Raw genomic sequence first — 12506 nt, 5'->3', positions numbered from 1 at the left:
AGACAAGGAAGGGAATAAGAAGAGACAGAAGCTAAATAAACACAAGCCTGGGTGTGAGCATCACAGGTTGGAGTTAGGAACAGAAAACTTGACATTCTGCTCTTTTCCTTACTTTGAGACTCCTGATGTGTTAATTACTGTAGCATATGACTTCTAATCTGGGGTTTACCTATACTTGCTTTTACTGTTTTAATTTCCTGTTTTTCTCTCACCAACTGCATTATATCCTCAGGCAGTTCTTACCCCAAACACCAAGAGTAAGCTCAAATGTAGGGTTTTTTTTTCCCCTCTGAACTATATATTACTCCCACATACAAGTCTGCATGGAATCCACCTTAAGATAATTAAGACTAATTAGCCATAAGAGGTCTTCAAAAAGATCTACCATCACCAAATATGTATGTCTGTATCTTTGCTCAATTAAGTTATGTGCACAATTCAGTGCATAATTACCAACAAAAAAATTGTTAAGATGGTTCTCAGCATAAAGTGATTGTGGTTGTCCATTAAGCCAAAGCTTGAAGTGCACACGATTATGATCTTAGATTATTCCTTCTTTCTTTCTTTGATTTCACTAGAGCTATTAGAAGGCAGCATACTTCTGTAATCATTATGGTGCAGTATCCGGGTTATGAGTATTAATATTCAATCTTATTTACTTTGGTGTCTGTTGGAAATCAGTGGGACTGGCAGACTGCTCATTATCAGACATACCAATTATGATTAGTTAGAAGCTTGAATATTTGGGCAGCATGAAATTTTGCATTACAATGTCTGAATGCTCAATGAGCATGAGAAGTAAGACATGAAGTTTTCAATAGCAGTTTTTCCTTTTCTAAATCTGTTTTTTAAATTTCCATTTTTCTGGAAAGAAGTGGATTATTTCATTTAATATTCTGAAATAGAACAGTTTTAGTGTTCCTGTACTTCCAGTACGTCAGCAGCATTCTTGTTTTCAAGGAAAGTTCCAACACAATTACCATATTTAGTGTAGTTATTTCTTCATGATAGAAAGCTGTTTTCTTAGAAAGTTTGCTATTTCTGAAGTGGATCTTTAAGATTTTTAAAGGCATGGGCTTTATGTAAATTTTTTAAGAATTACCTAAACTTAATTGCTTTTCTTTTTTTAACTAAGATTTCTGTTTGAAGATAACAGTTTTCACTGAGACCTTGTTTTGGTTTTGCCTGTAATGTAAAAACTAATTTGACTCACCAAATAGTAATGCAGGCTATAAATTCAATTTAGGTCACAGGCCATGTAACACTATAACCGATAATTTAAGACCTCTTGCTCCCAGCCTTTGTTTTAATCTCTTGACCAACATCTGTCTACATTAAGAGTATAAAAACCCCACAATTGTTAAAAATGAAATCAAACAGCTACTGATAAGTGATGTCAGAATAGAGTTGGTTGCTAGCCTATATGTCATTCATTTTACATAAATATATTACAAACATATGTAGAATACAAATTTCCAAGTGTGTAGCAGAAAAACATTAGCTCTTTATCTTATGGTAGCATAAAGACAGAGCTAGTTAGTTATGCTGTTCAAGAACTTCTCTAGGTGAAGCACACTATAAATTTAAGTAACACTGCTGAAATCTGCATGTATTACTGACAGTTAAGAGTCATAGAATCATAGAATGGTTTGAGTTGGAAGGGACCTCAAAGATCATCTAGTTCCAACCCCCCCCTGTCATGGGCAGAGTCACCTTCCACTACACCAGGTGGTCCAAAGCCTCATCCAACCTGGCCTTGAACACTTCTAGGGATGGGGCATCTACAACTTCTCTGGGCAACCTGTTCCAGTGCCTCAACACCCTCAGGGTGAAAAATTTCTTCCTTATATCTAATCTAAATCTACCCTCTTTCAGTTTAAAGCCATTGCTCCTTGTCCTATCACTACATCACTAATGGTTAGCCTTTGAGTTCAGCAACATCTGGAAAATCGAAATCAACAGGGAGGTGCTCAGTGATTCATAATCATCCTTAAGCAGCCTTTACAACAGATTCTGGATCACTGTCTTAGTCTTCAGTGCATAAATTCTCACAAAATAACATTTCAGGATGCTTAATAAGTTCTCTAGTCCTCACAATCAGGCCTTCATCCTGCTGACACTTGAACATGTTTACCTCCACACAAATAGTTTCAACAAAGCAATGGGACTTCTACACCAAGAAACTCATAAGTCACCATTAAGCCAACACATTTCCCAAGTATATTCTTGCTGATATGCCCAAGAGTATAGTTATAAAAGCAAATTCTGCAAGAAAAAAAGAAAAAATCTTAGAGGAACACTTCCAAAAATTTATTTCTGTAGGTAAGAGTCACAGAACGATGTAGAAGCTCATCTCCACAGCACACTTCTCATTCAAGGATAAATCAAGAGAATCCCTTAGTTTTAAAAGGGATCATCTGCACTGAAATGAAACTTTGTCTAGGTCTTTGGTATTTTTGCCATTTAGTGATATATTCTTTGAGATTGGATTATGCTCCTGGAAATGCAAAGTTTATTTCACTTGTTTACAAAATGCTTTGCACTGTAACAGCTCTACAGAAAGGGCTTAAGTTAGAGCAGTTTGTTACCTTTGAGCTTCTTTTTGCTTTTCCAGTTCCACTGTCTTCCTTTCTTGTTCCTTCTGTTTCAGCCTCTCAGCTTCCAAGCTCTTTTGCTTCTGTAGTTGCTGTTTGTTATGTATTTCTCTCAGCTCCTGGAGAAAAAAGTAAAATATGTGTAAACACATACTATGTGAATCATAACTAATGGCCCCATACACTTCATTGTGAAGTAATACAACTTGCAAATGGTTGGATACCTCTGTTCAAACTTACAGTATTGCCAAATGCACTGGCAGATATTTAAGATAGATTTCATATCCACACAACTTGAGAGTTAAAGGGTTAAGAAACAAGAAAGTCTTTTTTAATGGGACTCTAATAAAGCTGGCAAAAGTTTGACAAAGCTTAATCTGAAAAGTCACTTATGTTTTATTTTGTTTGTTCATTTGTTGAATTCATTTATTAAATTCCATACAAAAGTCTGCCTTCCAAGCTGCTCACAATAGCAACTGTTTCAGTTAATCAGTATTATTTTGAAATTAATGATGATTCACTAAAGAATCTTCAGGACTGTTTTATACCCAAGAGACTGAGTTCCTTAAGCAATGTCTTTAGGATAAATCGTGGCACAGAGAGTATTATCCATACAAAAGTCAGCTTTCCTCTAATTAACTGGAAAGATATTGCCTGAAACATTTAGAATATAAATAACAACAAAAATACCACCTTTTCATCAAGATTTGCTTTCTGCATTAACACCTATTAATACAAATTTTATCCTGAATCTCTTTCCATAATCCAGAATTTTGCATCTGAACTCCTCAGTATTACGAGGGGAAAAAAAAAAGCTAACTTTACCTATGAAAACTGAAATTTTTCACTGAAAATAGTTCACTTCAAAAAATTCATACGCTTTCATGAAAATATAGTACAAAAATATGTGTAAGAAGTTTGTAGTAGATAATTGTTTCTAAACCTGTATCTTAATAATATCTACTTTTATTGAAATATGTTATGACTTAAATCCTGCAGGCTTGTTTAGTTCTTGTATCCTCAAAAGCTTTATCTTAATTCATTCAGGGATTGAAACAGTTTATCTCAAAAGTAGTTGGATAGTTTTTCAGAAATTCACAACCTACAAATTAGTCAGCTTAAGACTTCCTGTAAACTATCCTCATGCCCTGACTGAAATGTAGAAAATTGCATAAGAATATAAAAAAACCCCTAAAACTAAATATCAAGTGATTTGAAAGGCCAAAATGAAAAAAGTTTAAGTTAATTTCACAACATTATTAGTAACTTTAGTTTAATAAAAGTTGAAAGTTAATACTTGCATATTTACAAACTGTACTTGCACTGTGTCTAAAAATTTTAGTTAGTGAAAGCAATACACGCATTAGTGCTGAACGACTGCACGCTGTGCAACATCAAATTTTACGGCGTCAAAATAGCTACGTTACGAAGAGGAGTAGCACATGACCTTTGCAAGGTATTTAAAAACAATTCTGATGTATGAATGAAAGTTTAAAATAAAAAGTTAAGATGAACCTCGTGTCCTACCTCCCAGTCTCATTTCATTAATGATCCTCAATTTTAAACTGAATGAAAACTGATCTCAACATCATGACAGAGATAATCAGTTCTTATACAAGTTTTAATTAAAACGCTGCTAAGGTCATGAAACCCACTGAAATACAGAGATAAATTGGGCAATATCATATTTTATGATCATTATTTTCCATAGTCACATTAAGTCTTAGCAGACAGTTAGTATCTAGAATGGATATTACAGAATGTAAAAGAAACTACTCTTGTAAAATCACCAGAATTATTCAAGCAGGATATTGCCTTTGGGAAAATTTTTAAAATCTGAGTGTCCATGGTTATAAACATTCATTCATAGCCTTATTCTGGACTAAGGAAAAGGGCTACTAAAAAGGAAATACATTAGCAATATTGAACAACATGGTTTTTCAGTAGTTGTCCCATAAAAAACAATGAAATAGTAAAAGTATCAGGAGATTGCAGTGAACGCACAGTTGGTCAACTGCACCTGGAACTAGAGCTGGCCTCTGACTGGACTATAAATTTCTGAAGGGCTAACTAGAGTGAACAGTCATTTCCAGTAACTGTATGTTACTAATTCAGCTTCTTTAAATGTTGTTACACCTGTAATATACTGAGGTACAAAGGATTTGACCCTGTTTCAAACTAAATATGTACATCCCTATCTTCTCTACACGATCATCTGAACACTTATTTGCATCAAAAAATATGTAAAGTGCAAAGGACAAAGATACAGCCATAAGAACATTCACAGTAGAGTGATTTACAAGCGTTCATCTGAAAGGACATAGATTGGAAAATGGCACAGTTGAAAGCAGTTTTCCACCTGGCCAACAATATTATGAGTTTTTGTAGACTGCAGAAATCCATGAAACAAAGTATCTAAAAAACTCTTGAAGCTTAAAATACTACTGCTGTGAAGTATCAAATACCTTGACTAGCATTCATGATTTTTAACAAGGTGTTTCTCTTTTCTGGGTAAAGACACTGCTACTCAAAGCACAAGTTTCTGACTCCTACGTTTAGTTCGGCTCTAGCACAGGCTTCCATTCAGATATCCTTTGTTCTTCTACTTGCTTTAGCTTTCCTTCACATTCATGTCCTGTCCTGCCACTTAACTTTGTATGCTAAGAAGCTCAAGACTTTGAGTCCTAGCCATTGAGAAATCCTCTTGCTATTGAACAGAGAGCATGACGATAGCCATGCATTTCTAATATGACAACACTGAAGATAACCTGTTGTTATTTGCAAAATATTAAGCTATTTAGACAACAGTGCTTTCCAGGTTTGTTCTTTATTCCCCTTTGCATCTTTATCCCACACTCTGTGTTTGAGCAGTAAAATAGAAATAATCACTAGGCAAGGAAAGAGGAACTAAAATTCTTGAAGAATATGAAGGCTATCATAGTTACACAAAAACCTCCAGTATTTCTCAAAACTTTTCAGTGAGACAACTCAGATGCAGGTATCTGAGCTTAGTTCGCTTTTTTAACAGGAAATTTGTAAACTAGAAAGAATAATTCAGTTCATCTATATCTGCAGAATCAGGAGGAATCTACCTCTAATTCAAAATATTGGTATATTCCCCCCCTTCAGAAAAACTTCCTTAACTTGCAAATACATAAAACCAAGTTACAACTTGCAAGACATCTTTGCACCAAATATTATTTACTTCCACTAGATGTTCAACTGTAAGGCTAGCCCAAACTTTATATTTTAATTATAGTTTAGACATGTAAGTTTATCTCATCACTAAAGGTACAATATGTGCCACTTTACTGCCAAATAGAAAACTGGGGAAGTTGTAGCTACAAGCCGTATCTCCATGTCTGTGTGAAGCAAGTAGTTTCTCACACGGAGTACATATAGCAGGAACATTAACTGCTGCCTTACAGCAGTTCAGTGCTGCTGCCAACTGTGCTCCAAATAAATTATTTTGTTTGCTTATTTTGTCATTTAATCTATATGCTTAGCTAAGTTATGATTGCAAGGGACATTTTTATAATTATTTAAGTTCTCCATAGACATTTTAACACATTATTCCCTCTCAGTTAAGCCAATGTGCTAGTTCAGAATTTTGTGATTTTTCTGTGACATACCTGTAACAGTTAAAATCTAATCTAGATTATACTCCTAGCACTGGATGGAATATTTCTGGAGATAAAAAAATGCAATATATACCTTCCTTTGCATTAGCTAGGAGGAAGTAAAGATTTGATTGGTATCTCATGCAACAGACAGATGCTCTGTTGCTCTGCCAAGTACCAGTGGGAGGATGGGGGAGAAAGAATCAGCATCTCCCACAGTGCTACAGGACACGAGTTGAACAAAATTATAGTAACACTTCAACAGTCAACAGAATGAAACATTTGCCAGCTGAATATTCAGCACAGTCCTACACTCATCTTCTACAGACACGATCAACTTAAAAGGTGTACATTTACAAATCGTATATTGCAACTCCAAAGACACAACAATGTTTTACTTTTTTCTGGTGTGCAGGACAAAGCACATCTTACCTTATAAGCAGAGAGAAATTGTTAACTTTCCACTTAATTCACAAATAGACTAACAAGTATAATTTTGAGATGTTACAATAGCCACGTTTAGGTACCCACATAATATCGAATATGAATTAAAATATGAGTTTCATACAGCAGAGTAATATTCACTATATACAGACAAGTCATATTGCTATGAAAACCTTAATGTTAGAAATATGGTTGTTTAAACCCAAATTTTGTCTTTTAACAGAAAGACAATAGAACTTAGGATACTTCAGGGATTACAATACAAGGTTTCCATCAAATCTTCTCCCCTTGAGACAAACCAGAACATTTGATCCCAGAGGAAAGAACCCTACAGTTCTGTGCTCACTGAGGCTTTCCCACAGCAATACTCCTCTGCCCCATTCCCCAGCTCCCAAAGCACCTGCTGGGTCCTTGGCAGAGACAGTTCCTCCTTTTACCCCATATTATAGCTATGGGGGATTTGATAAAGGGAATGTATTGCCATCTCCCTCATACCTGGAATCACGAGTTACAGTGCTGTGTACGAATATTTAACATAAAAGCATCTTCTGTTTAAAAATTCCAAACATCATGACCAAAATAGGCAATTAACTTAAAATTGTGAAGTTTCAGATAAGCAAAGGACAAAAATAACTAACTAGTACCTTGCCCAGGTTGCAAATCAAGGCACACTACTCATCTAGGCAGTAAGGATTAGATAAAGAATCAAATTATAAACTCTTCTCTTCGGTTATGTTTTAGTGCTAGCACCTCTTATTAAATACTAACTCAGTGAAACACTGCACACTCATCTGTTTATGGTAAAGTGAAGCACATAACTGGAGGAGGTTCATCACTCAGATTGAGATAGTTGTGTACTGCCTGAGTATGGCATGGAGACCTTTAGAAAGGAGTCTAAGTAGTTGACGCAGCCCAGGAGAACTGCCAGGCACTGCAGCATTGCATCTTCCATTGCCACTGACTGGAAGAAAGAAATGCTCAAATGTAAACAGGCATTCATAGGCAAGACTTGTCCAGTGCACACTGACTACACAGGGACTGACAACAACTGGAACATGACACAAAATGTAAAACATTTTTAAGAACTTGATTCTACTTGTTCACCACTTTTTCCAGGCACTGACAATAGCTTCTCTGCAAGTCTAATGTATTTCAGAAACACTAATTTAGTTGTCTTCTCCTGTGCAATAATGTAGATGAGCTCTAAATACTTGATTCTTCTACACTATACAAAATGATTATTTGGTCTTTCGAGACAAGAACTGTATTAGAATTATTTTAATTGCTTTATTTGACAGTGTGTAATGACTGATCTTTGTAAAATTTAAATGTAAATTCACACTGAATGCAAAAAGAATTTGTAAAGGTAAATTACAGTAGAGTTACTCATCAACACACAGGAAAAACCTAATATAAAGCCTTCTATTCTACATAATTATTTTATAAAGCAGAAAAAATAAATGCCTAGTTACATTTTACTAATATCTGTATCAATTCTAATTATTAGATTTCTAGGCTAAGATTTTTAAAGACTAACAGACTACTTGAACCATAATTAAGTATACAAATAAGTGGCCCGGCTTACAACCTTGTTAGAAACTCAGTCACTTTTCTATAGCCAAATACAGCACAATCCACAAGACTATTATCCTCTCTGATAAAACGTCTCAAACCTGATTTAAAAGGATATCTGACCAGCTGCCAGCCAAGATAATTATTTCTTTGCCATACAAGTATACTGTCCAACACTGTGGCTTCAGGCTAAAACAATGCCCTAGAAGTCAAATACTTCTAACAGTTTTCTGAAACCATGTGGTTCTATCTAAGGATATTCAATAAAGATATTTGAAACTACCCATTTTGAAATATTAGTATCGTTTTATACTCCAGAAAGCTTTTGAAAAGGAACGAATTCTATGAAAATTTCCAACTGTTGAGATGTTAACTTGAAACAGAAGTACTTGAGCTCCAAAGGACTAATCAGAAGAAATTAAAAGCTGTTGTTTTGGAGGGATGGAAAAAGAAAAAATAAAATTAATCTATCTTCCTAGTCACTTATATACGATACTGTCACAAAGATAAGGTACTTTAAGAGCAGTTTTAAGTAGTCAATTACTGCAGAACACAAAAACTGTAATATGGTGCTAAATGCAGTGCAATCCACTGTATACTACTATGATGTTAACAAAATGACCTTTAATCTAAAACACATAGGAACATCAAGTAAATTGTTCATTTTATCTTGTATTAGTGCAGTGTATTTCTATATTGGCTATCAGTAGATCAAGCGTAGCCTGCTTCAAGACAATGAATTAGAAATGGAGTTTTGCAATACTTCAGGATATATTCATATAGGAGATAATGCAACCAATATTCATAGCCAATAACATAGGAATAAATCTCAACGATGATAAGAAAAGGTTATAATTTAATGTTGGTGTCAACTTCACTGTCTCTTAAGCATTTCATCAAAACTAGTTTGGCATATACCTTTTAAGTACGTAAGCTACTGCTCTCCGAGTACAATTTTGATTCTGTTTTCTATTAGATTAAGCATTCCAACTAGGTAAAGACACGTTATTACTCCCTCTTCCAGTAGGAAATAGTGCAAAATGTTCTAAGATAGTATGTACCTAAAGAGTATTTAGATATGCTTTTTCCTCTGGGATTTCGCAAACTGTACCACGTCGTTCTGCTTCTTGTCCAGAAACTAGTTGTATTATAGAAGACAAGGCAAGCACCAGTCCCTCTCCATCACTTGTCAGAGAACAGAAGCCGCACAAGATTAATTATGGTCAATTATGGTGTTGCCATCCTGCCAATCAGCCCATGAAATGTGCATCTCTCAGTATAATGAAGTGCAAAGTAACAGTAGATCGTAATAAAAAAAGGCTATCAGTTTTAAACCTACAGGATAATTTAGGAACAGCCTTGATTATTAAAAAATTTTAAACTCCATCTTTAAAAATACATCTTAAAAATAAATATTTCTGTATTTCACATCTTAACATATTTTCTCTTAATTTACAAGATAAGAAGCCTTTATTAGATTTAGAGTTCAGTTGTGGCAGAATTTTTGATACATTATTTGAAAAGGTTTATATTTAAATGTGAGCATTATACATGTGACTGATAATTATACAAACCACGAGGTGTTTTAGCACCAAATAAGCCTACCGTATTTCTGCATCTAGTTATTAATATGATAAGCAAAAAACGTTCTTTGATGACTGGCAAAACTAATAATTTGACAATTATTTATAAGAAATTTTCTACCAAATTTAAATGTGAAAGTCTTCTTTCCAATAGCAGTTTCTAAAAGTCGTCACAGATTTTTCATTGCTTAGGTAAAACTACCTGAGAATTATGCAATTTCCTAAACTACTTGCTTTTGAGCAGTATTATTACCTAAGAGCTAGGGGTGTTCTGCGTTGGTTTAAGAACACAACTTCCACGCCACACAAACCCTAACAAAACTAGGAGTCTCAGGAAAGCTTTCACTAGCTTTCTGCATAAAGTTTCATATGCAAGGTGTTCTGAGAGCTCTCTCCACAAGAACAACAGCCATTAAATCACTGCTGCACACACAGCACCTTCTAAGTGGTTTCTCTGGCAATGGGAGTACTACAATCATTCCATGCTGAGTCCAGGAAAAGGTATATATGCCTTTGTAGATACTTATATCTATTAATAAAATCATCCAAGCCTCCCAAAACACATTTTGCACATCTAGTGAAATCAGAAGAGGGAAAAGATGTAACTCTCTCTGCATCAAGCTCTCACCTCTCAGTTTCAATAGTACAACTGCCTCAATGTCTTATTTTCACCTTTTAAACTCAACTCTTCCAAGCAAGCAAAGAGAGCGGCAGCAAGGCAAAAATACCACCATACAGCATCAAAAAGTGGACTTCCTATTAAGTGTGGACTTTCTGCTTCCACACATTATGAAATGAAGAATAAGACATCCTCAAGTCAGAGGAAGCTTGCTGAAGTCTTCCCAAATAACTACCCACATAACTAATTTTCAGCATTTAAAGTGATAACTCTGAATACTAAGATTTGAACACAGAAATCAATTTTCCCATTAAACTGCAGAACAGTTGACAATTAGACAAGGTATTCTTGGAAAGATGGCAGACATTACGATAAACTGACGTCTTTGTTTAATGTGCATTTCCAATTTTTAACTATCATTAGCTTGTTGTTTGTTAAGTTGAGCTCTTCAGTATTTAAACTACTGAAGTTTGCTTGTTTTGAAGGGTTTTTGCTACTGTCACAGTACTAAGATTATTCACCCCTCTGCCTATTTATAAGCTGTTTAGGTCATTTATGATCAAACCAAATGCTCACACTAATTTTAGAATTAACATCCTTAAATCATATTTATCTGCAAAACACTTCAAAAGGACAACAGGACTCCATTTAAAAAGAAGAAAACCACCACACCCAAAAAGCATGACACATTAAAATGTGTCCAAAAAGCATATATAAAAAAGAAATAAATGAGGTAAACCACTGTGTTTTCTTTTAAAATAAATTGTGAATATTTTGTTTGTCTTCTGTCTCTTACCACTCTGCAGAGATTCTCCCCTTTCTACCTCCCTGCCTAAGATCATGAGAGTCATCTTTGAATTGGCATTGAGGCAGGTAGTGGTATGGCCTACAGCTTTTAATTTTTCCTAGAATTGTTAATAACTTTAATACTAAAACAAGCTATTTGTTGCTTAACTTCAAAAATGCCTTCCATCCTAAAGCTCATGATGTAATTATAGCTGATCTAATTTCAAAACAACTACAGAAACATCAGTGTATCTATCATAGTGCTTTTCCTTCTAAATACTTGTATCACAATTTATTATACCTTGCAGGAAATGGAATATTTTTCTAGTAAGCTTTCAGGAGAAATCATCAGCTGAATAAACAAAGTACTTTAACATTAGAATATTTTATGAAAAAATGAATGCTATTATAAGTTTGTAACTAAAGACTAATTTACAACTTCTCTCTGAAAAACACTTCCTCTACTGACTTTTGCAATTTCTGTAATTTTCTTGTGCAGAAATAAACAAAAATCACACAGTTTTAACAAAAGACTGATCAATAAAGCATGAAACCACAAACAACAGACAACTACATTCAGCAACAAGTATGAGCTTATGAATAGAAGATAAAAATTCTGTGTGTCAGTAGAAAAATCAAGTCTCTTCTTTAAAGATTTCAATTTGAAGTACTGATTCCAGCAGATTTGCTGACCTACTAGAGTCCTGCATTTCTTTGATGAAAAAGGGCAGAAACTGGCAATTTCATACTTGCAATCATGGATCTGGAATCAGAGCTCAAATTTATTCTTAAAACAGATTCTGCAGATTAAGTTGGTTCAAACTCTGAGTTTGGATGCTAAGTAGTATTTTCTTAACAAAAAACAAAAATAGATTTGAGAATGTTCCCAAAACTGACATTCTAAATCAGTCATTATAGTTCTATATTTTTTTCCCATAATCAAATTAGAAAATAATTAACTGAACATTTAGAAGTAAGGGTTAAAAGTCTAGGTTACCTTCAGCTGATTATTGAAAATATCAATTTCCTGCAGTTTAGATCTTGTTTCTTTTTCTACTTCATCTAGTTGGTCTCGAAGCTGTTGACGTGCTAGTTCCTTGGCTTCTAAGGCTCTTTTGATAGTAAGAAGAGAATCTCCTGTTTTTAAACATAGTGAAATAAGTATTTTCTTACATGGAGGATTTTAGGTCATAGAAAGCAACGTTTTTCAACATGCATCTTCCAACACAAAAAAAAAAAAGACATTACAGACTACACTGTGCAATGCAGCATGACATCCTATATGAAC

The 12506-nt window shown here is 34.4% G+C and overlaps 1 protein-coding gene across 5 annotated transcripts in view; it reads right to left on the bottom strand.

The window, feature by feature from the left end:
- Positions 1-12506, bottom strand: part of ITSN1 (intersectin 1) — a 107367-nt gene that overhangs the window by 56978 nt on the left and 37883 nt on the right. For all 5 annotated transcript variants that reach the window (XM_086631878.1, XM_086631895.1, XM_086631869.1 and 2 more), the window contains exons 15-16: positions 12216-12355; positions 2589-2713 (exon numbers count right to left, since the gene is read on the bottom strand). In XM_086631878.1, coding sequence (XP_086488004.1) covers positions 2589-2713; positions 12216-12355 — 265 coding nt within the window. The remainder of the gene's footprint in view (positions 1-2588; positions 2714-12215; positions 12356-12506) is intronic.

This window comes from Tauraco erythrolophus, chromosome 1 (assembly GCF_009769465.1).
Source record: "Tauraco erythrolophus isolate bTauEry1 chromosome 1, bTauEry1.pri, whole genome shotgun sequence".
Classification (NCBI taxonomy): domain Eukaryota; kingdom Metazoa; phylum Chordata; class Aves; order Musophagiformes; family Musophagidae; genus Tauraco; species Tauraco erythrolophus.
Note: the sequence above shows the minus strand (reverse complement) of the source record. Positions and strands in the feature narration are given on the sequence as shown.